At 36.8% G+C, this 24110-nt stretch overlaps 1 protein-coding gene across 6 annotated transcripts in view; it reads left to right on the plus strand.

Moving 5' to 3' along the window:
- Window positions 1-454: 454 nt before the first annotated feature.
- Window positions 455-24110, plus strand: part of LOC121876308 (WD repeat-containing protein 18-like) — a 31608-nt gene continuing 7952 nt past the window's right edge. The window contains exons 1-9 of one of the 6 annotated variants that reach the window (XM_042381361.1): window positions 455-574; window positions 4539-4613; window positions 8508-8586; window positions 9132-9287; window positions 15425-15663; window positions 15976-16215; window positions 19401-19643; window positions 19878-20035; window positions 21499-23198. In XM_042381361.1, coding sequence (XP_042237295.1) covers window positions 4551-4613; window positions 8508-8586; window positions 9132-9287; window positions 15425-15663; window positions 15976-16215; window positions 19401-19643; window positions 19878-20035; window positions 21499-21640 — 1320 coding nt within the window. In that variant the 5' untranslated portion in view covers window positions 455-574; window positions 4539-4550 and the 3' untranslated portion in view covers window positions 21641-23198. Of the gene's footprint in view, window positions 575-639; window positions 1081-4291; window positions 4381-4538; window positions 4614-8507; window positions 8587-9131; window positions 9288-15424; window positions 15664-15975; window positions 16216-19400; window positions 19644-19877; window positions 20036-21498; window positions 23199-24110 lie in introns of those variants that run through there. The other 5 variants (XM_042381362.1, XR_006090749.1, XR_006090750.1 and 2 more) reach the window with 5 other exon arrangements.

Consider the following 24110-nt stretch of genomic DNA (forward strand, 5'->3'; position numbering starts at 1 on the left):
AAAAAAAAATCTTTCTTTTTTTTAGAATTATAATACCACCTTCACCAATGCCTTTTTTCCCCAAGGCCCCTATAAGTTTATTGTGGTTTACCTTATCAAAAGCTTTTTCAAAATCAGGAAAGCAGATATGCCTACATCTTCTTTTGGACTTCTAAGGACCTTTCCTCAAAATTCTCAAACCAAATATAGCTTCTTTAGTTCCCTTTTAGTTCCCATCTCCTTTGATACAAAAATTGGTGCAAAAAAATTAAAAAATGTTGTGTCGCTCTTTTGTTTGGGCCTTAATAGAAAATGTCTTAAATACAATTTTTTACAGCAATAAGTACACCGTCTACATATTAAACCAGTGTTAATTTTTTTGGATAATATTTTATGACTATGTATATAAATATTTAGAGATACAAAGCAAATGTTATAATTAAGTTCCTTGCACTATAACAAGTAAACATTTATATTCACAGTCGCTATAAAAGTAAACGTTCTGGACCACGTGAATTGAAGGCGAAAATTATACACAGTTGAAATGGTGTTATAGTATAATATTTTAGGAATCACAATAGGACAATATTAATTCGTAAGTTAAAAAGGAACAAAGTTTTTGGTATTATTGTATTTGTTACCACCCACTGAATGGCGAAAATTTTAGCCTTGCAATTAATAGTTCAGACAATTCTAAGACACTGTTCCCTTGCAAATAATTTATATATGCAGTTAAGAGGTTAGGTTAGGTTAGGTCAGGTCTGGTCTGGTCATTTGCGAGGGAAACATCATAGAAGAAAATAGTCTTAGAATTGTCTGAACTTGATTGCAAAGATAAAATTCTTGGTCAGTTTATAGCAGTGCACCGTTCTTTCTTTGGGTATTGGAAATATGTGTAAAAAACACAGAAAATCACCAAAAACCAACCAAACGTAACGTAACATAACCCAACCTAACCTAATCAGAGGGGTCCAGGGGTCAGAGCCCCCTTATTAGGTTATGTTAGATAAATCGGTGTACTAAAATAAAAAGACCAAATTCTCGACATTCAGTGGGTGGCAACTTATACAAATTTGCCAGTACAATACTGTACTTTTTAGGGTAAAATTTCACTTGGTGCCACTATACAAAATTGAATTTGAAACTATGTTTTCTCGATGGTTTTTGATGTGTTATAGATAAATTTGTCGCAAATCAATAGTTTCTGAGATTAGCCCCCACTTCCATCTCAGAATCTAGAGATTTGCTCTAAAAATCAAGGTTAAAAGTGTCAAAACACATCGAAAACCACCGGAAAAACAAAACCTTAACCAATCTAACCTAACCAACCCAACCAACCTAACCTAACCTAACCTAACCAAACTGGGGAGCTCCAAAGTCATTCAATGTTATGCGTGTGTACCGCCATCTGAGTGTGTACTGCCATGTATGAACAAACATAATAAAATGTTAAATATCTCGCTTATACTTAATTTGCCCCAACTACTGTTTAACTATAAATTTTTTATTTCCCATGGTATTTGGTCTGATTCATTAGAATTTGACCTTCATTTCTGTCGCAGATGATTAATTACAGAGCTCCCCCCCCCCTCCACGCACAAAACTGCGCTAACCGAGTTGGAGCTGAAACTGCAATAATACCGTTAATAGTAGAACAGATGGCTAACACCAGAAGTTGTTTGATTTCATTAATTTTTTGCATAGATGTTCTTTGAATGATAGTAAGTAAGGCTAATAAAGGTGACCTCACAGCCAATGCATTTCTTGTTTTGATGTTTATATTACTATATTTTCGTCAGTGAGTTCTAGTATGATAATAATTTTGGGGGGAAATTGCTTTGTTTGGTAGATAATTAGGTGACTAGGTGCACACTACTTTGTTTGGCGCGTACTACATTTTGATTATCTTGGCGGTGATGCAGCGATACACTACTAATCATACCGCTCTCTGCTCGGTCAGTTCAAATTTCACTATGGCATGTGAAGGGTGTTGCCGATCGTATAAGGATATTATTTATGAATTCCGGGGGAAAGACGATCTCACCCTTCAGTTTTTCAAAGGCCACTGCATCCTTCTCTTCAAAAGAGAATGCCCAGACTGTGGAAATCCCTGTGTTTACTGCCCAGACATTAATATATTCCAGTGTACAGTTAACCCTCACTTTACGCGGTTAATGTAACCCGGAGGGTCCCGCGTAAAGGGAGAAACGCGTAAAGTGAATAACATAACATATGGGATTAATTGAAATGGAGTCTGGGCCGATTCCCAAACTCCACTTTTTGACGACACACAACTATGTTGTAGTAAAAATAGTATCTTAACTTTATGATGGTATGCACACACAATTAATAATTAAGAGAAATATCAATAATATTAGGTTTTTTAACACTTACATTAGTAGAAAAAATGGCTGGGCACACGGGGATGGGCGGTTGGTTCCGAGGCAGAGGGCAGATTATTGGCCCTCACCTGTGTCACTTGTATCAATTGTATCACTATCCACCACAGAGGCTTGCAGGGCCTCTTTGTCAAACTCCCCAAAGTCCATATAAGTCCATATCCTCACCATAATTATCACTATCACTGACTTGGGCCGGCTGTGGTGGGTGGCGGGTGAAGAACTGGTAATGTTTTGATGACTGGGCGACCTTGTGCGCACCCTGCTTGCGCCGCTTACACAACATGGCGGATGGCGGGAGGTTTGGATCCAAAAATGACGCGGCTCGCCAGCCGCTCTCTGCGTAAAGGGGTACACGCACCGCGGAATGTGAGCATCCTGGGTTCCGGCAGGGCACCGTGTAAACGTGGAAACGCAGAATGTGGGACCGCGTAAAGTGAGGGTTAACTGTAATAGAAAAACCGAGACCACAGCTCAGTCATTCACCACTTCCACCAGGTTGTGGCTCGAAGCTTCCCCCCGTCTCAGCAACAGTAAATTTGCCCACGGCAGGTGTTAAGTTAGGCTAGGTTGAACTTTTAAATAAATGCTGTTTAATTCATTTTCCTTAACGATGACAGTGTCCACTATAAAAGACAATGAAATTCAGCATTTTGAAATTATTTTTCTATGAAAAATCAGCGGCGGTAAAATCGTAAATATTTACCGTAAGTAAGAATGGAGGAAACTGCAGTGGGCTTATTGGCCTAACCAACATAACCAAAGAAACCTACCTAACCTTACCTAACTTCCTAGCACCAGACCCCTCAACATATTAGGCAGAAAGAACTTACTTTGATATCTGGTACCAATGGAAGCAACTATGTTGTCTTGAAGCAGCATGGTGTAATTTTAAATTTTTGATGGACATGATGAGGACGCCACTGATAAACAATATAGCTTCTCCCTGACCCTCTCAGTCCTCATCTTTGAGGAAGAACAATAAGTATACAAACATACAGTTCACTTCTCATGGTACTGAAATTAATCAAAGCCCACAATGTGGATTTCTATTCCAACAATATGATCATCACTATTTATAAATTGAATGGGTTTAAGAACCTATTGAGCGGAAAGAAAAAATTATATGGAATTTACGCAAGTTATAGACACACGACTATGGATAGTGAAGGCCTAAAAAAGAAAGAAAAGGGCATTCAAGCCCATAATAGAGTAAGTAAAATCTCCGATATGATGCTCCCTCATTTGTTGATAGTTTAAGTGAGACCAGAATCTGAATTTGTTTGTTTAAAAATGGGTGAGATTATGCGCCAACAGGCCATAATTCTCGGCGGACTATATATAGTGAAAAATAAATTTCTTTACATACAAAAAACAGTGACAGAGACTTGATTTAAGTGTCATATGATCAATATTTTGCCGTGTTTTTACCCCACAATTTCCCTCATCCTTCATGCCCTGCCTACTACAGGTGATTTATGATTGTAGTCAAAGAAAACCTACCAAAAAAAAAATACTAATAATTAAAATATAAAGTTGTTGAGTCATTTTTATTACTATCACCCAAAGAACATCTGTGGAACAGATGAACAAGATTGAACAACTCCTTCTGGTGTTAGCTGTCTGCTCCACTATTATCCTTGCTCTATGAAAAGCCCAACTGGTAAGAAGGAACAACATTTAGAAAATTATGTAGGGTAAATATGTAGAAGTTGCCATGCACGGAGAGTTCTAGGGAAAATAGGTTTGATATTGTTGGAAACCACGGTTAGTACCAGAAATAAATTAGATGTGCTATTAAAGGTGGTAATGAGAAATGTTTTAGAGGAGCTGTAGGGTTACCTGACTGGATCTAGGCTTGACACCCAGACTTTTTCCAAAGGTCTTGGCATATAGAACAAGAAAATAATGGGTAACACAGTACATAAATGGACACAAACTCTCCTCACCCATGGAAAGAGTAAACTTAATACCTTTTCATTTGGACCTGCCTGTATATAGGGTAAGAAATAGTTTACAGTTAAAACATGTGTTGATTATTTATGCATTTTGCAAACATTATCCTAATTCCTGCTCATTTTTCTTTTCATAATGTTACTTCTATGATTTATGCTCAAGACTTGGTGTTGGATTCAAGGTAACATCATTTTTTTTTCTCAGGATAATACTACAATGGAACCCCTAGTAGATGCTCTATTAGTTTCATCCCTAAATGCTGGTGCTGAATGTATCCAGGTATGTTATACAGTATTGCTTTTAGTTGGAAAATATCTGTTGAAAAAAAATTGCCAAGTTCAAGAGCATTAAGTTAAAAAATATACAAGTGATATCCCCGTTATCCAGAACAATTGGTGTAGAGCACTTCCGGGAATGAGAGATTTCCAGGAAATGAGACGACTCTCTCAAACGGGAAAAAAAATCCCTCATCCCTGGAATTTTCAGGGTAACGGAAAAATTTTCACAGAAGTTCCAGAAATTGTTCATTACATCATCTCTCAAACCCGGAAAAAACTCCCCCATCCCTGAATTTTCCAGGTACTGGGAAAAATTTTTCAAATTTTTCCGGAAAATGTGCCCCTTGGAAAATCATTCCCAAAACCGGAATTTTCTTGGGAACGATTTTCTGAGAAAATTTCAATTCCGAGTTTGGAGGATACTGGCTAACGGAGATATTGCTGTAATATATACTGTACTGTATTTTTGGTGTTTTTTTATATAATTTTTTATTGTTTTTATACATTTTGTACGTACGCCGGAAGATTCTAACAGTCAGCTTTTCCAGACAGGTGGTCCCCCCTTTTAGTCCGGATCGTTGAGGGTTCACTGTAATATATACTCACCCCTGTACTCACCCCTGAAGATGTGAATTACACGAAAGCGCTTGGGAACTTCGTGTTTTCTTCTTTCCTTGTGGTTATCAGCATATACCTAGATCACGTGCACCTACAGTGATTTACTTGCATATATATATATATATATATATATATATATATATATATATATATATATATATATATATATATATATATATATATATATATATATATATATATATATATATATATATATATATATATATATATATATATATATATATATATATATATATATATATATATATATATATATATATATATATATACACATGGGGTATGCTATAACGAATCTAATTGGTTCTAGAACCTTGTTCGTTATAGCATTCGTTCGTTATAGGATTAATCCGTTCCAGGCCCCCAAATACAACCACTTAACACTGAAAAATATAATATAAAATTGAAAAAATTGTAAAAAAGTGCATAAATATACATCTAAACCTTTGAAATAAAGAATATCATTAATATTTGTAATAAAAAAACAATAAATTAGTAAAAAAAAATAAATAAAAAATAATTTTTTTTTTTTAAATAATGTTCGTTGTAGGAGTTTCGTTCGTTATAGCATTCTCAATTTTATAGGTAAAACCGTTCGTTATAGGAATATTCGTAGTGGGATCCGTTCGTTATAGCATACCCCACTGTATATACATATATATACATATATATATAAATATATATATATATATATATATATATATATATATATATATATATATATATATATATATATATATATATATATATATATATATATATATATATATATATATATATATATATATATATATATATATATATATATATATATATATATATATATATATATATATTTCATGTAAATCCACAATGAAAACGTGGATAAGATAAATCTTGATAAAATCACACGGGAAAATGGAAACAACGGAGTACCTTAGCTTTCGTCTTTATTCAAGACATCTTCAGAGGCAACTAGATTACATGGACAGAGAGAGGCTTAAATATACAGGGTGACCTAAAAACATGAGGTCAGGTCATAATGATGACATCCACTAATCCCCACACCAACACAACCGTAGAGGAGCTTAAGAGAAGGGTGGTGACGTGACTAGACAGGTCAGGTCAGAAAAAAGGGACCCACAAAATAACTGTCATACATCAAGATCAAAGGTTTTCAAAGCAGTTTTAACCTTGGGCCACTGACAAATAAATTTATGTAACATATTATCAGTTTTGAACTGACCATCACTAAGGTTTATTGATTTTAATTCCTTAATCAAACTAGCTTCAACCAGAAGTCTTTCTGTGACACAAGATGATTTGAATACTTCTAAGCTTTTTTCCCAAGCAATGGGGTGATTATTATTCCTAACATGAACGAACAAGGCACTGCTTTCAGATGCAGTTCTGATATTATACTTATGTTGTTTGATTCTGAGCTGCAGTGTTTTTCCTGTCTGACCTACATAATTACAATTACATTGGCTACATGGAATACAATAAACACTTCCATTTACATTCAAACTTGGGCTATTCCTTATTAACATATTGGTAATGGTTGAGTCATACTTGAAAACAACATTAATATTTAGAAGCTTGAGGGACCGAACTAAAGGGACAAATTCATCACGATAGGGCAGAGTCAAAATATTCTTAAGTGTAGGAACTTGTCTGGTTACAGAGGAATGAAAGGATTTTTTAGCCCTTTTAAAGCAACGATCAACAAACACAGAAGGGTACCCAAGTTTCTGTGCAATAGAACGAATGTGTTTAAATTCGTCGTCAATAAATTCAGAGTCACAAATACGCAGACATCGTAGGAACATAGCAGAAAAAACTGACATTTTGGTAGACTCAAGGTGATTGGATAAAAAGTGAATGAAACTGTCTACCTGTGTGGGCTTTCTATATACCTTAGTGATGGTCAGTTCAAAACTGATAATATGTTACATAAATTTATTTGTCAGTGGCCCAAGGTTAAAACTGCTTTGAAAACCTTTGATCTTGATGTATGACAGTTATTTTGTGGGTCCCTTTTTTCTGACCTGACCTGTCTAGTCACGTCACCACCCTTCTCTTAAGCTCCTCTACGGTTGTGTTGGTGTGGGGATTAGTGGATGTCATCATTATGACCTGACCTCATGTTTTTAGGTCACCCTGTATATTTAAGCCTCTCTCTGTCCATGTAATCTAGTTGCCTCTGAAGATGTCTTGAATAAAGACGAAAGCTAAGGTACTCCGTTGTTTACATTTTCCCGTGTGATTTTATCGAATATATATATATATATATATATATATATATATATATATATATATATATATATATATATATATATATATATATATATATATATATATATATATATATATATATATATATATATATATATATATATATATATATATATATATATATATATATATATATATATACAATCAACCCTCACTTTGCGGTTAATACAGCCACAGGGGTACCCGCGGAAAGTGAAGCGTAAAGTGAACAACATAACATAGCTAGGATTGAATTGAAATACCCGTAGGGCAGACGACCCCAAACTCCACTTTTTGTGACACACAACTATGTTGTAGTAAAATAACTTCTTAATTTATGATGGTATGCACACACAATTAATTAAGAGAAATATCAATAATATTAGGTTTTTTAACACTTACATTAGTAGAAAAGATGGCTGGGCACGCGGGGATGGGGGGTTGGTTCCGAGGCAGAGGGCAGATTATTGGTCCGCACCTGTATCAATTGTATCACTATCCACCACAGAGGCTTGCAGGGCCTCTTTGTCAAACCCCTCAAAGTCCATATAAGTCCATATCCTCACTATAATTATCACTATCACTGACTTGGGCCGGCTGTGGTGGGTGGCGAGTGAAGAATTCGGTAATGTTTTGATGACTGGGCGACCTTGTGCGCACCCTGCTTGCGCCGCTTACACAACATGGCGGATGGCGGGAGGTTTGGATCCAAAAATGGCGCGGCTCGCCAGCCGCTCTCCGCGTAAAGGGGTACACGCACCGCGGAATGTGAGCATCCCGGGTTCCGGCAGGGTACCGCGTAAACGTGGAAACACGGAATGTAATATATATATATATATATATATATATATATATATATATATATATATATATATATATATATATATATATATTTTTTTTTTTTATATGTTCACTAACAGAGTTATGGATATTGAAATAATCAAATGCCATGTAATTGACTTCTTAAAGTCCTTTACAAAACATTAGTAATGCTTAAATTTTGTAGGTTTATGATGGTGCAACTGGAACTCAGCTGAAGAGTTACCGAGGACTCCCTGTTGCACGCTCTACATTATGCTTGGTAGGTAAGTAGTCAAGAGTGTTTTTCTTTTACAGTAGAATTGATGTATTTGAAAGGTATGTTATGTGGGTAGAATGCAAAGTACAAGAACTCAGGTACAATACCGTACTGTGGTTGAAATGCACAGAGAGTTGAACCTAAAGGCAGGAGGGTTTGCTTAGATGATATAGATATACTGTACAGTACAATAATTAGGAGAATGTGAAATGAAAGATAAAGAAAAAGAGGGATAATTCAAGAGTAATGGGTAGAAAAGAAAGACATGAAATGATTGAGGAAGAGATGGAAGACTGGGACGAGGGAGGTAGAGGGTGGAAGGGCAGTGGTTATCTTAGAAGAAGCAGAGTGCATATATGATGGAAATGTATGATGTTGAGAGTTAGTGTACAGCAATATACTCGTTGATGTGCTGCTGTTATTGCTGATGTGAGGATTGAATTGACATGGATAAATCAGAGGGGAACACCATAGCAATTAACATGCATTTTTTTCTGCTTCCATTATGTATTATAAAACATATTTATATACAGTACATATTGTATTTTGCAGGAAAGGGAGCTCATATAGTGACTGCTCAGAGGGATAAACCTTTCCTACAGGCTTGGGCCATCCACCATCATGAGGCACTACAGATAAGGCTTGTTGTCCCAGGAAGAGTTGATGCAATGGCAGTTAATTCCACAGGGCCTAAATACTGTATCATTGGTTAGTATTTATTGTACATCTATGGTTGTTTACTGATCAAATGGGCCCCAGTCCTTATACACCAATCTAACCAGACCAATAATAATGGGGCACCAGGACTGAGCCTCAGTATTGATGTTTAGGTTAGATAAATTTAGGCATCTCAGGGCTCATTTGCTGCATCATCTTTTACTACTATATAGAAAGATACGTAGTGGCAAACTAAGGAATGTTTTATGCACATTCCATAAATCCTGGAAATTAATAACTTTTGTCTGTGCCTGTTTAGTCTATATTGTGTTATGCAGAGTCTTCTCACTCCAAAAATATATCCATATTACCATTATCATTGAAGACACCATCTCACATGTATTCCTCCTCCTGTCCTTAAGTCTTTTTTTTTACAAAATACATGTGGATGGAATCATGAAAAGTTTTAGGCATCTTGAAATAATGTGTAAAAGAAAACCTACTTAATCATCGATGACCAATATATAACTGGAGATATGATACTGCAGGAAAGAATTGGGGCCCAAGACTTTGTGTAGATTAGGTTGTAATTAATGACAATGTATTGGCAACTCACCTTGGGAGCATTAGGCAAGTTTATGGTACAGAAGCCACATATGCCCGTGTTGAAAAAAAAAACAGTCTTGTATTCATTTGTTACGTTGATGTAATTTCATCATACAGGTTGGGTATCCCTTATCCAAAATTCCCAAGTCCCAAACGCTGTGAAATCCGAAAGTATTTCATTATATTTATGGTAGATGATACACTGAATATGGCATATATCATAATTTTTACTGGGGTAAGTATGTATGTGTAATGAATGAAGGTAAGACACAGGCTGCTTAGCGCCTCAGTATCAGGCGTCATGGCGATGCCAAACAGTTGGTAATAATTGCTTACCTTTCTGGGTCTTAAGTATACATCTTATCATATATTTTGTATCCAAAATGATTAAATTATTTTTCATAAAACTACCTGCAAAATGTATGTATCCATATGCTGTAAATGAAATATAAATGAATTTTGTGCATAGACTTCGGCCCCATCCCTGCTGGGTGAGCTACTGCATTATACAGGTTCTGTAAACAGGATATAGGTATTCCCAAATCCGAGACCCTTAAGGCCCCAAGCATTTCGGATAAAGGATACCCAACCTGTATCAGATTGCATAATAATGAAGAACTTCTGTACTGTGTAGGTGTTTTATATACAATATTAATACTACATAAACATTTTACACTTACAAAACAATTCTATAGTTCGTCATTACCTATTTACTGTATATAGTATAGTATTTTGTTATTTTGTAGTCTGTGGACCAAGTGTTTGTGTTTGAAAGTGTATACTGTATGTCAGTACAGTGGTCCCTCAGTTAACGAACACAATTCGTTCCAGAAGGTCGTTCGTTAACCGAAACCATTGTTTCAATGGGATTTTGGGTAATTGGTTCCAGCTCACCGAAAATTACATACAAACTAAAAATAAATGCAGTAAAGTACACTTACTTTGAGGTGTGTATGTAGAAGGCTCCTGGTTGATGATGATGGGAATTAGAAGTAGGGGTGGAGGAGAAGGGAGAAGAAAAGGAAGTGGGGTGGAAGAGAAGTCACCCCCTGCTTCATGCTGCCATTTCACCCATAAAATTTTAAGTTCACGTAGTGTAATTCAAGATTATTTTCTTTAAATCAACACTGCACTATATATTGTCAATATGTAAAATAAATTTCAGAATGACCAATAATTGTACTGTAAAAATGTAAAAATAGTTTATGTTCAAGAGAGTCTCAAGCAAGATGCTTCCTCCACTGAGCAGAGACACAAACTGACGCCATTCTGGGTGAGTCAAGTGACTGTTTGGCGCGCTAAAAACTACAGTAGTTCCCTGTACTTCAATTATGTTAAATAATTGTTAAATGACTAAAAATTTTAATATAAGACTTGGAAAATTATTGAATAGTACAACCTTCTTGATATTTACTCAAATGGTAACGAATTTAAGCCCTAAAACCGATTACTGTATTGGCGGACTAATACTCCAGCTGGTGAGCTGGCGAAAACATGTTGAGAGAATTCGTAAGGAATTCGTTAACCGAATTTTTTTCATTAACCGAGTTGAAGATTCTTATGGAAGGGAATTCGTTAACCGAAATTTCGTTAACCGAGGCGTTCATTGACCAAGGGATCACTGTATGTGTAAAATATGGTTGTGTGCAATATTATACAGTATTTATATGTATGTGGGAAAGATCAGTATTTTTTTTAATGGAAAATGGTCTTATCGTTTCACATTAGTATGTACAGTTGCCTGCACTTTTCCTGGTATAATGGCTGGCATGTTTTGGGAGATGTGGCATCTCTGTGTTTGTTTACTTCATGTGAAAACTTCCGGAATGGCCCTTAGGAACCTCGCAATAGTAGCCAGACTAAGAATGCTAGATAATTATTCCACAGAGTTACCACATCTTGCAAAATGCGCCAGCCACTGTACCAGGTATAAGTGCAGGTGACTGTACATAAATAGTGTTAACACTTGGCACACCAACTGTGTCAAACTGCAGTGATAATTCATAATCCAGATCCTATTGCTATAAGTAGCATATTGATAGAAAGTCAAACAAAGGTAATCCTATGGTATGGATGCCTCCGAATTTGTGTTGCATTCAATTGGTTCTTCTGATGAAAGACTTCCTCCTCTCATTCCTAAGCTGATTTAGATATGGCAGATCTCCCATGAAGACCTGTACAGTAGGTATGGGTATTTGCAGATTTTTTTTTCCAGTTGGGTACATACCACAAGACTACTGTCAGATCCAGATGATTTGTCTCTGAAGCACAACTGTATTTTTAAGATGTAAACCCCTTTGGGCACTGGCGCATTTACCATTGTCAAAATAAAATATGGAAATTCCATGGAGGGTTACATGCTCCTTCTTACCTCTCACTCCACCCCCTTTGCTTGTAGGCCATGACTGAAGGAAAGAAATTTTAAATCCTTTTTTACAGCTGAGGAAAGAAAATTAGTGACCTGGATTCCCTTGCTTCTTCCTGAAGGTTTATAATTGATAGAACCTGATGAGGTTTACAGTGGAAGCACATATAGTTAGAGGGATGTTGAGATCTGTGAACCATTCTCAGTTTCTGCCACTGAAATGAAGTCCCATTAGTCAAATAAACAACCACTGAATTGAGAATTTGACTCCTGATTCTATCAGGAGAGAGCCCAGCTGCTTGTGTGTGGATAGTGGTGTTCTTTTGCTCTGTAATACAAGCTCCCTGGTAGTGGCTGTTAATGGGCTCTTGGTACAGTCCTGGTCAAAAGTCCTGTGCCAGGCAGTTTTGGCTAACCTGGTTATGTGATAACGTCGGAGACACACACGAACGCACATGGTGGAACTACAGGGCCCATAATTTAAGCACCACCCTGGTTTAAAGGGTGCATTTCATGCCTAGAACATGTTGCCAGCATTGTCAGGAACAAACCAATGAGTACCATTAATATTTATTTTGACCTAAATTAAATGACGAGAACCAATGTATTTGGGAGCACAAACGAAAGGCCTCCCCACACACACGCTGAACTACACCGTCTGCTAGACACCTTAATCATGTGAACAATCCATTCTATGGTGTGTATATGCACACCCTCTTTGAACTACACCATGTATCGATGATATGAGTTGTCTTATGTGAGTGTCAAGAGGACAGGTATAAAAAGTGTTGCATAGATACTTTATTTCAAGTCATAGCTGAGAGGGTTCCTGATAGGGGAGAGGGCTAGTGATGGCTCCAGGCAGCAGGAGTGAGGTTCTCAAGTAAATTTTTCCTCTCGTTCTACTCATCAGTGTCACATTTTGTTGACAATCTTACTACCATTTTTAGTATAATCAAATGCCACATTTGAGATATTAACTTTACATATTACAGGGTTCTGTGGCAGTTTGGAAGAGAACAGAAAACACGATGTGGACACTCCCCCCTGACTGACGGACACACACATACATACCGCTGAAGCGTTGCTTTCTTTGGGAGTGTGCACTACGTTCCAATTGGTAACATTGGTTCGAGTAACTATGTTACATCACTTTAAGTCGAGTTGAGTATTAAATATTTTGTGAAATAAAGATGTTTCCCAAGAGGATAGGAAGAAAACATGTTACCTCTAAGGAAAATGTATACAGTACATCTTTATATTTAAAACACAAATACAGTAGAAGGAAAAAACATATTATCTCCTCCAACTCGCCCATGCTGTTAAGGTTGATCTAGCCCCACATGTTTACGGTCATGTGACCACTCCTGGCTTCTTGATAAACATACTGCTGGTCGTAATGGGTGTTATCAGGTCTCCAGCACTGAGAACGGCAGTGGTTGCTCAGAAGTCTATGTCCTCCTCCCATATAATGATCAGTCCTCTAACCTGGTGTTGCTCTAGCCTTTCATTGACAGGAGAGAGACCCAGTGGTGGATCCCAATTCCATGGAGTCATTGGCTAACTGTCCTAGCCGAGACCTCCAAGGGCAGCCACTCCGCCATGCCCACCGCATTGGTGAAAGGATGGTCGTGAATGTTTGCCACAATCCTCGCATCGTCTGCTACTCTGCTCATTCTAGGCCGTCCTGATCTGGGAAGATCTGTTAAATTACCAGATACTTCAAAGCGCTGTACCAACACCGCATTGTCGATCTCGAGATTCCAATCTGCCTTGCGATATTGTTGATACTTAACCTGGCATTACGCATGCAGATGAATATCCCTCTCTTGGAGATATTATAGTGTTGGTCTCCCATGGTTGTACAGCAGTTGGTGGATGACTGACCAGATGCTGTATGACCACGTTACAACCTCAGATAAGCTAAAGGTTGAAGTGAATGGCATTAATTGTCCCTAGAATTGTTATTTCCATATTACTGTACAATAAACTATTAATAACTTCAGTAAAACTAATAGAAGAGGGATAATGTACCATGGGGGTCCTGGGGGTACAGACGCCCCTTTTCATGAGAAAATTAGAATAAATTTTTATTTAATGCAGTATTGTACTCTGGCATTTTTGTATCGCAAAAAGTAATTATTATTTACCTCACAATATCTCCTAATGTCAAGTGCACATGGCTTCAAAATGGCCTCAAAATGCCCATGATATTGGTTACATTTAAAAAAAAATTCTCGGGGTGCTTACATTGCCCTCCAACATCCCCTCAGCTGGGTGGGTTCACCATGTTTCCCCACCCACAACTTCTTGGACCCCCTCTTTTGATATTACTGGATCTGCCCCTGTATACCGACCACCACCAGTCTCCATTATGAACCTCTCTTGTATGAATATAGTTTTATATAATATCTGTCCTACCCGTACTCACATAAGAGTAATATCACCGATAAGTGGTGGAGCATATAGATGCGCTCTAAATTGGCTTGTTCCCATTATTCAGGTGTCTAGCAGACACAATGTGTGATCTTTTTTTATTAAAAGTGTGTTTGTAACATATAAGTAATTTATTTCTTCTAAGACATAACATTTTATATTCCTATCATCATACTTATATGTAATATGACATGAAACGGTAAATGTTCACCACAAACATTTCATGTCCTTTCTTTATGCATGGCAGCACGGTTGCTTTACATGGTTACAAGTACTGTATTACATTAAAACTCATAAGTGTGGTGAGGTAAACAAAAGTGATTGAGGCATTGTGTTTTAGCTACTGACTGACAGTGACCAATATCACTGGTAATGTTGTTAAAAGTAATACAGTATAAAATACACTCTACCATTTTACTATTGATCGTCAGTAATTTGTGTAGTTCATAGAGACGCCATATAATGGATTGTTCACATACGTCATGTGTGTGTGTCTGATGTTGCCACATAACTGAGTTAGCCAAAACTTCCTGGCACAGGACTTGTGGCTGTGCCTGTACATCTTGCTTCATTTTCAAAAGAAAATTTTTTCAGTCATTGATATACAAGTAGTATACCTGTTTACTTTCCATCTGTTTCTCAACAAGCCATACTCATATATCCAATAAACCACTTAGTACAGATATGTATTTGTATTGCTAACATTTTCATGACTTAAATCATGAAAATGGATAAAAATATGTGTAGTTTGAATTTTTTATTGTGATTATATTTGTTTCAGGTATTAAGGAAAAATTGTACGTATACAAGTTATTATCTGGTCGCCTGATTGGGGTTTCCACCCGTCATTATCAGCCAATCACCCAACTGATATTTACTCCATGTGGTAACTACTTTGCCTCTGGAGGAGAGGATGGGTTTGTCTATCTTTGGAGCTTGGCCAGCTTTATTGAAGCCTTGCATAAACATGATGCTCCTCAGGTGCAACCACATTTCATCCTTGGTCAACATTCTGATAAGGTAAATCTCACAAATTGTTATAAAAGTTGAAAAGGTTTTATGTAATTCTTGAGGGGGTCTGTACTATGAAGGGATTACTGATTTAGAGTAATTTTTTTATTTTTTAAGAAATTTGAATTTTTCATAGCCATGTTGGAAAAACTGATTTTCAGTCTTAAGAATATTGCAACCTGTACTATGATCACAAGGGCATAAGTTACTTGAATTGTAATTTGAACTTTGTACCTATTGTAAATAATTATTACAGTGTTTTGCCATCAGCTTCATGTAGTTCCTCTATCTAATCATGTTATGTACTCTTGGTCTTTATAGGTAACAGGCCTGGCCATGCCATTATCAGGCATGAAGGGATTCCTGGTGTCATCATCATTGGATCATACTGCTCGACTGTTTGATTTGTTGACTGGACGTTCCATGTACAACCTTGTTACTGCTAGTGATGTAACCACTGTGGCTTGTAACAGCTTAGGATCACAAATATTTTTGGGTCACTCTGATGGTACTGTTAATGTAGTGAACCTGTTACCAGCTCCTCCTCATGGGGATGTTCAAGTAAGTGGAGCTAAAGCATAAGAAGTTGGTTTTTCCTTCGTAGATAAACAGGTGACTGGCTTTATTGACTCAATTCCTAATAAACACTAATCTAACTTAACCTAATCATGGGCCTACTAGGACAGAGGCCAATTTGAGTAGCAGTTGATTAACATTAATATGTGTCTTAATACAGTAAAATCTTAGTACAATATTTTGCAATTCTTGTGATGGAATATTGAGATTACTGTAGTCCCATCTATCTGCCAAATACTGCATGTACAGTATACCTGTATTTGTACATAAAAATTTATAAAAACTTTAACACACGTACTGTATAGAGTATAATAATTTAATTTAATGCACATTGATAGACTGTACCAGGTTGTGTGATGATCTTCATAATAATTACATCGTATACCTGTCTTGTAAATTGAAAAAGTAATTCAGTCCCAGGATTGTTTAATTGTGCATTTTAGTACAATATACAATTGGTGCTATACAGGTCCTTTATCCGAAATTCCCCAAACCATAAAATTCTGAAAACCTAAGAAAATTCTTGAAGGTGCAGGTAAACTCGCCAAGTGAAGTTGGTCACCCACCTAACTTGAACTGAAGCCAAATGCACCCGACCATTGTTTGTCAATGCTGTTTGCAGCCAGACACACTAGCCTTATTCATATTCAGTATTTTTGTTTATTTTGTGCTTTTGGGCTTTTATTTTATTGTGAAAATGTCAAAATTAGTAGCCGATACCCTATTTGTCTTATTTACCTTATAGCTATCCACTAAAGGTGGTCAAGCTGAGGGAACGGGGCCAATAGCTTTTGTAGGATCCCTCCATTATTCTTGATTACTTTGTCAAGGGCTATTTTGAAGCCAAGTACTGTTCTTGATTCCACAGCTTGGGCTAGTAGACCATTCCATTGGTCTACCACCCTCTGTGTGAAGAAATATTTCCTTATGTTCATTCTGCATGATAACTTGGCAAGTCTGTAATTATGTCCCCTCGAGGTATTCGTGCATGATGTCACAAATAGATGGTTCAAGTTTTCCATCCCTTTCAGGATTTTGAAAGTTTCAATGAGATCTGCCCAATTGTTTCTTCTCTGAAGGGTTGTTAGTCTTGAGTGTCTCATTCTACTTGGGTAATCGAGATGACATAGTTCCGGAATCATCTTAGTCACTCTGTTTTGCACCCTTTCTAGGGATGTTAGGTCTTTGTGGAAGTAGGGTTTCCATGCCTGTTTACAGTAATCCATAAGTGAAATTTGTACAGTTGAAGGAGCATTTTCCTTTCTTTGTATTCAAGTAAAGGCACTTTATAATTCCCAAATCTCAGTTTGCTTTTCTCATTGCTGCTCTCACTTGTTGTGCTGCTTTCAGTGAATGATCTATCACAATGCCTATATCTTTCTTATTGACAGTATCCAGGAAGGCGTTATTAACAGAATGATTGTGATTACGGTTGTTGTATCCCATGGGTAGAGTCTTGCATTTTGTAATGTTTAAGAGCATTTGTCAGTCTCGAGACCATTTGAACAGTTCATGCAGGTCTTTCTGCATTGTTGCAACATCGTCTTGACTTGCTATCTTCCCAAACTTCTTTATGTCATCTGCAAACTTGATAATGTGGCTCTTGTACTACTCTACTAAAATCTTTTTCCATTCAGAATATATTCCATTTATTACCACTCTTTGTTGCCTGTCTTTAAATCAGTTGTTAATCTACATAAAAATCTTGCCTGTGATGCCATGTGCCTGGATCTTAGAAGCTAGTCATGCATGTGGGATGTTGTCAAACTCCTTGGAGAAATCCATGTACAAAGCAACACATCCACTGGTAAGCCTTGATCCATGTAAGTTTTTCAGGCAGGACTTTCTTTCCATGAAACCTTGTTGTGATGTGTTGATAAGACTGTGCTCAGTCTTCCCCTATAGCTCTTCTTTTTTCTTATTTTATAATTTTATGTAATAGTTTCCATATTTCTATCCCACATCAGAGTACAGTATTATAATGATTTTTCCCACAACTTTTATAGTTTCATTACAAGTAATGTAATACTAAACGCAGCAGCCTGACTGGTGAGTTAGCCATGCACTTAGCCATCACCTACACACCCGTTCACTTCCGACACATACACACCCATGCTCTTCATTTTTCTTATTTAATAGTTTTATACTATAATTTTCTTTATTTCTAAACGACATCATTTATATAGAGTGGAATAAGCCCAGAAATATACCCGTGTGGGGGTTCAGCGGGTCTTACGTCACCTGGGATTTAAGTGTCTCTTAATTTAATTCCACCCCTGAGGTATACATACTCTTAGGTATTGGCATGTTATCCATCATCTCTTGCATGAATACTGATGCAAAGTATTCATTTAAGGTACAGGTATTAGCTGTTTGTCTGTTATCCTCCAGAGCCACATTGTTTTTGTCCTTTAGAGGGCCGACAGTATCCTTGCTTTTGATTTTACTCCTGGCATATGTATAAAAGGACTTGGAATCTTCATTAATATTTTGGGCTAGTTTCATCTTAAAGTGCTGTTTGGCTGATCTAATTTCCCGACTGGCCACATTTAAGACTTTTGTATACACATACAGGGATACTATGTAATCTGCTTAATGCCCTGTGCTCAGTATTTCTTCCACATGTGGTATTTTCTTTTGCAGGCATTTCTAGATCTGTCATTCTTCCACTTGGGCAAAGGATTGTCAACCTGTAACACCTGTTGATGGGAGTGTAAAAATTTCCATGGTGGTTCTGAAATGTGGTGGAATTTAAGAACTAGTGTGAGGGAGGAGCAGAAACACCTGCCCTTTCCTTTGGGGAAGATTAGTGTGAGGGAGGGGCAAGTGTTAGTTCATATATGTAAACTACTTCTGTGGATCGTTTGTGTACAGTAGTCATTAATGAGGTCAACTTTATTAAGTGTTAAGTAATGGAAAACCTATATTACCTTAAATGTTTTTAAAGCATTTGCATCAGGACTGCATTATAACCTCAGTACAGTAATCTTAGTGTATGAAATGGAAATGTGAGTGCACTTATGTTCATGATGGCAAGAATATGATTAAACAATGACAAATGTTTGGGTAATTTATTCTACTGTATATTTATCATTGTCCAATTATTTTAACCCAAGTAATTAATGAAATATCATATGATTGAATTAAGATATTATTTCTTGTATTTTCAGGTGAGTAGTAAGGGAGTTGAATGCCACCCAAAACCTGTGCGATGTTTAGCTGTTACAGCCTCTGGTAATCGTATTGTCTCTGGGGGAGATGACGGTGAAGTTAAGGTGTGGTCTGTCATCAATAAGGCTGCAGGATTTATTGGAAATACCAAAGCTCATGATCCACACTTGGCTTTACAGAGGGTAGTCCATAATGGCCGTGGGCCCATCACTAACTTGTCCTTGTTGCACATTCATAGAGAGGTTAGTTACATAATCAGTCTTAATAACATTGTTTTTTCTTTAGTATTTAGATATTTTTTTTTTGTACTGCATTTTTAGATAAAATTCATAAGTGTATCATCAGAAATATGATATCAGTTACTTGCATTTTCTCTTTTTTCTTCATTATATTATTTTGTCCTTATAAGTACAATACTTTCCTTCTGTGTTTCATGTGTTTATTATCTAATGCTATTGTGGCATATTCTTCAACAGGCTCTAACAGCTACAGAAGTAGACTCAAAGGAGATTATTGCCCCATTCAGTCAAGACCATTCTTCCCCATTAGATGCACCCATAATTGTACCAATTCGAGGACGGGGAAAGGAGCATCACCAACAATTTGATTTGTTTAATTTTTCATCAGGATTAAGGTGAGGACACCTGCTATCGATATCTTAAGAATGCCATATTTTCAGTATAAATTTAATGCATCAGTTAGTAAACCAGAAAGTGTTTTTTTTTTTTTTTTCCTCCCAAGAAAAGTAGTACAGTTCCTTGATCACTTTGCAACATATTGTGGCACTCCTTTGCAACATATTGTGGCACTCATTGGTAGTACAGCTCCTCCCCGACTTACGACCTACTCGACTTATGACCACCCGGACATACGACCGCCTCAGTCGTACCAAAATTTTGCAAATTACGTATTTTCGAGTCCCAACGTCAGTGATTGCTCTGTGTACTGACAAAATTTTCGTTTGTAATTCACTTTAAAATGGCTGGCAAGCTTAAAAGTGAGAGTTTAGTGGTGCTGAGAAGAAAAAGAGACCCATTTTAGATTTTCTATGTATTATTTAATCATTTTCGACTTACGACCTGGATTTGGGTCCCTAACCCCGTCATAAGTCGGGGGGGAGCTGTATCCTGGTTACGTTGCAAAATTTTGTGAATTGTCATATCTTGAACTCTCTCATTCAATAAACACTTAGTTTATTGTTCTGTAAATTCACTTTCATACCTGTATACATATCATCCACCCTGTGTTCCTTTTTCATCAAGTTCCCATCTTTCATATTTTTGGTGCTTACCTTTTCCACTGTGATTTGAAAAGTTTGTATGTGCATGCATGTTTTTGATGACTTTTTGTATTGATCTCAGTAAATGCCAGTCACAAATGTATGATGTAAATTGGTGACATGCCAAGTCCACAAATACACACCCATGCTCTTCATATTTAATAGCAACATATTTTTCGATGTTCAGGTACACTCCACATTATGCATTAAAATAACTACAATACCATAAAAACAATACAAAAGAACACTGTGAGTGTGTGTGTGTGTGTACAACATCTGTAAATTAGAGTAAACATTTAAACTAGCATTTACCATTACCATATGAAGAATTCTAGAATGCTCAGCCTTTTTTCTTTTCTTTTTACCCCACACCGCGGTTTGAAAGTACAGGTACAAGAGAAGGGTGAGGATATCTGTCGCATGAATTTTCGTGTGCGTGCTTCTTGTGAATAGTCCCATTGAACTTCATTAATTTCTGAACCGTGCAGGTCCTCATGTGCGGAAAAAACATGCTTATGTGAAGCAGGCTTTACAGTGGAATATGATAGCTATAGCTAACCTGCCTGGTTTGAAATACTGTATTACTGTAGGGTACTGTATTTTTATTTTTATTTTTTTGTGTGTGCCAATATCAAACAGGAGTGTTAAAATGTCAGTTGCAAATATCAAGGTATTCCTGTATAAAATTTTATCTTTAAGGTTGTCTCCTGTTTCTTTGGTTGGTTTATAGGTATGTAAATTAGTAGAAAAATTAATAATGCTTATTGGCCATTAGGGAATAATTTTAGCTTTTATTTATTAATCCACCCTTTCTTCAGTGCCCTACAAAATACAGGAGGAGAGGGAATGTCAGAGCTCAGTAATGATCATCAGAGCAGTATCAACCAACTTCAGGCAGCTAATACACAGCTCTTCAAGTTTGCCCTCAAGCATATCATTGATGAAGAAAGGGACTTTTAAATAACAGTTCCCACCCAGTGTGTTATCTGATGATACTTTTCCATTAAATTTACATTAATACTTTTTTTTTTCACACCATCATTTGTTTGCTACACCTCACTATTCACAGGTAAGTTTATATCCTTTGGCTACAACTTTCAACTTCAGTAACAACTTTCAGAATTATGGCTTATTTTGCCCTTACAAATTATAAGATTTTATAAAATGTAAGGGACACCTTCTACAGTAATACCAAAACATTCTTTATGATGTCGCACCTCAATTGGATGCCACGAAGAAAATAATAGGTTTTAAGGGGAGTTCAATTTTCTTCCTTTCTCTCTTCCTTGAGCTGGGGCTACCAGCAATTGAAACATCCTAAATAATATTTTAACACAGTCAAACTACTTTCTCCCAAATACCATTCTATCACACCTGATGTTATTCCATAAAGTTTCGGGTCACGTCACATTCTACTGTGTACATTAGTATTGGTCTCTATATTCTCTTTTGATTCATATTGCAGTTACAGTCGGAAACCATAATCTCTCGCCCAGTTGGGTCGGTGCTGGAGGTTAGTACAGTACAGCGTCCTTTCTGGATGGGGGGCCCACTCTAACTATCACGAGGTAACACACACACGAACACACAGTCCTCTTGATAGTTAGAGTGGGTCCCCATCCAGAAAGGACGCTGTACTAACCTCCAGCACCGACCCAGGTGGGCTAGAGATTATGGTTTCCGACTGTACATAACGTTCAAACTCACCATGCTAGTGGGTAGCGCCACAGAAAACATAAACATTTGGAAGGGGTAATTCATATGCTGTATGTTGTTTTATACGAATCATACCAGTGTCCATGCATAAAATCTTAAGTATGTACAGTATACTGATAGTATTAACGGAGAACTCAAGGTACCTATAAGTTGATTAGGAAGTGCTCAATTGATACGGACTAGTGATTATAATGGATAAGTGTGACCGTGTCTGAAGGTCATGGTATTTACGTCTGTGTACGATTAGTAAACATGGTTACCTAAGGTATCAGATGAAAATATATGAGAACAATGATTTGGGAAAAGGATGAATGTATCAGACATAAGTGAAGTGTTGGAAGTGACCCATAAACTATACTCCAAGAAAAATATCTTATGTACCTTGGTGTGAGCTTAATACACATAGTTACCCCATGTGACGAACAGTGTAATGGTTTGTGAATTTTTTGAACATGTTAAACAATTGCAAAGTGTGGGGGAATGTAGCATACATACAGAATAAGGCATAAAGTAACTATATAGAAGAAAGTGTATGTGTGGGGGCCAGAATAAAGATATGGTGATTTGTAAGCATTAGCACCTGTAGGCCTAGTCGGCGTGAGACGCTGGCCATCGCCATCAATGACGCCCAGCATCTTATATGCGCAGGTCAGTACCAGCTAGTGTTATGTCATGAGTACTTAAAGAGGCATATCTAGCATTTTATATACATCTTAAAGCTTTGCCCAATGTTATTGTTAATATAATAAGTTAATTAATAGGTTTTGTAATGTTGTTTGTTAATACAAGAGCCGGACGTTAATTTATTTCCTGTTTATATCAAGCATGACCAGTTTGCACGATTAGATTTGCATATTATTTGTTTTATAAATGTTCCCTAATACACCCGTGTGGTAGGGGTGGGGTGCCGACCATAGCCCGAAGCACAGGGGTTAATGTCATTCACCAACTTTTCTAGGGTGTGCCATATAAATGAAACCAAACTGGTTGGGTTAGCATTAGGAAATAGAGGATTAATTTGTTTATACTGGGTGTTGTTTAGATTAGGAAATAAGTCAGTTTATTTGTTTATACTGGGTGTTAGAGTAAGGTTAGAAAATTTGAAAATGTTAAAAAATAAATAAATACTCTTTATTTCCTGATCCTTACTAATTCTAAACCAGTTCCGGTTCCATTTAAGCACAACACCCTATACAAGCATAAGAGAAAATTTGTCATAAGTTATATATTAAAATATATTTCACATATCTTTAAATAAGAACATAAGAAAATAAGGAGTCTGCAATAGGCCGGTTGGCCTGTGCATGGCAGCTCCTGTCGAGAGTTACTACCACTCGCTATCGTTCATGAATCTATCTTGCCTCCTTTTAAAACTTTCCAGCCAGTTTCTTCCTTCTCCCTCCTAAACCAAAACTTATCCAACTTAAATCTGTTGCTACAAGTCCTATCCTGCTCGGATATTATAAGAACTTTATCTATATATCTCCTTTATTGAGTCCTTTCACTCACTTAAATACTTCTATCATATCTCCCCGCACTCTTCGTCTTTCTAGGGAATGCAAGTTTAGCTTCTTTAATCTTTCTTGATATGGAAGGTTTCTAAGTCCCGGAATCATATTCGTCATTCTTCGCTGCACCGACTCCAGTGAATTGATATCCATTCTATAATAAGGGCACCAGAACTGAACAGCATAATCGAGATGCAGCTGACTAA

Source organism: Homarus americanus, unplaced genomic scaffold (genome assembly GCF_018991925.1).
Source record: "Homarus americanus isolate GMGI-L3 unplaced genomic scaffold, GMGI_Hamer_2.0 scaffold34921, whole genome shotgun sequence".
NCBI classification, from domain to species: Eukaryota; Metazoa; Arthropoda; class Malacostraca; order Decapoda; family Nephropidae; genus Homarus; species Homarus americanus.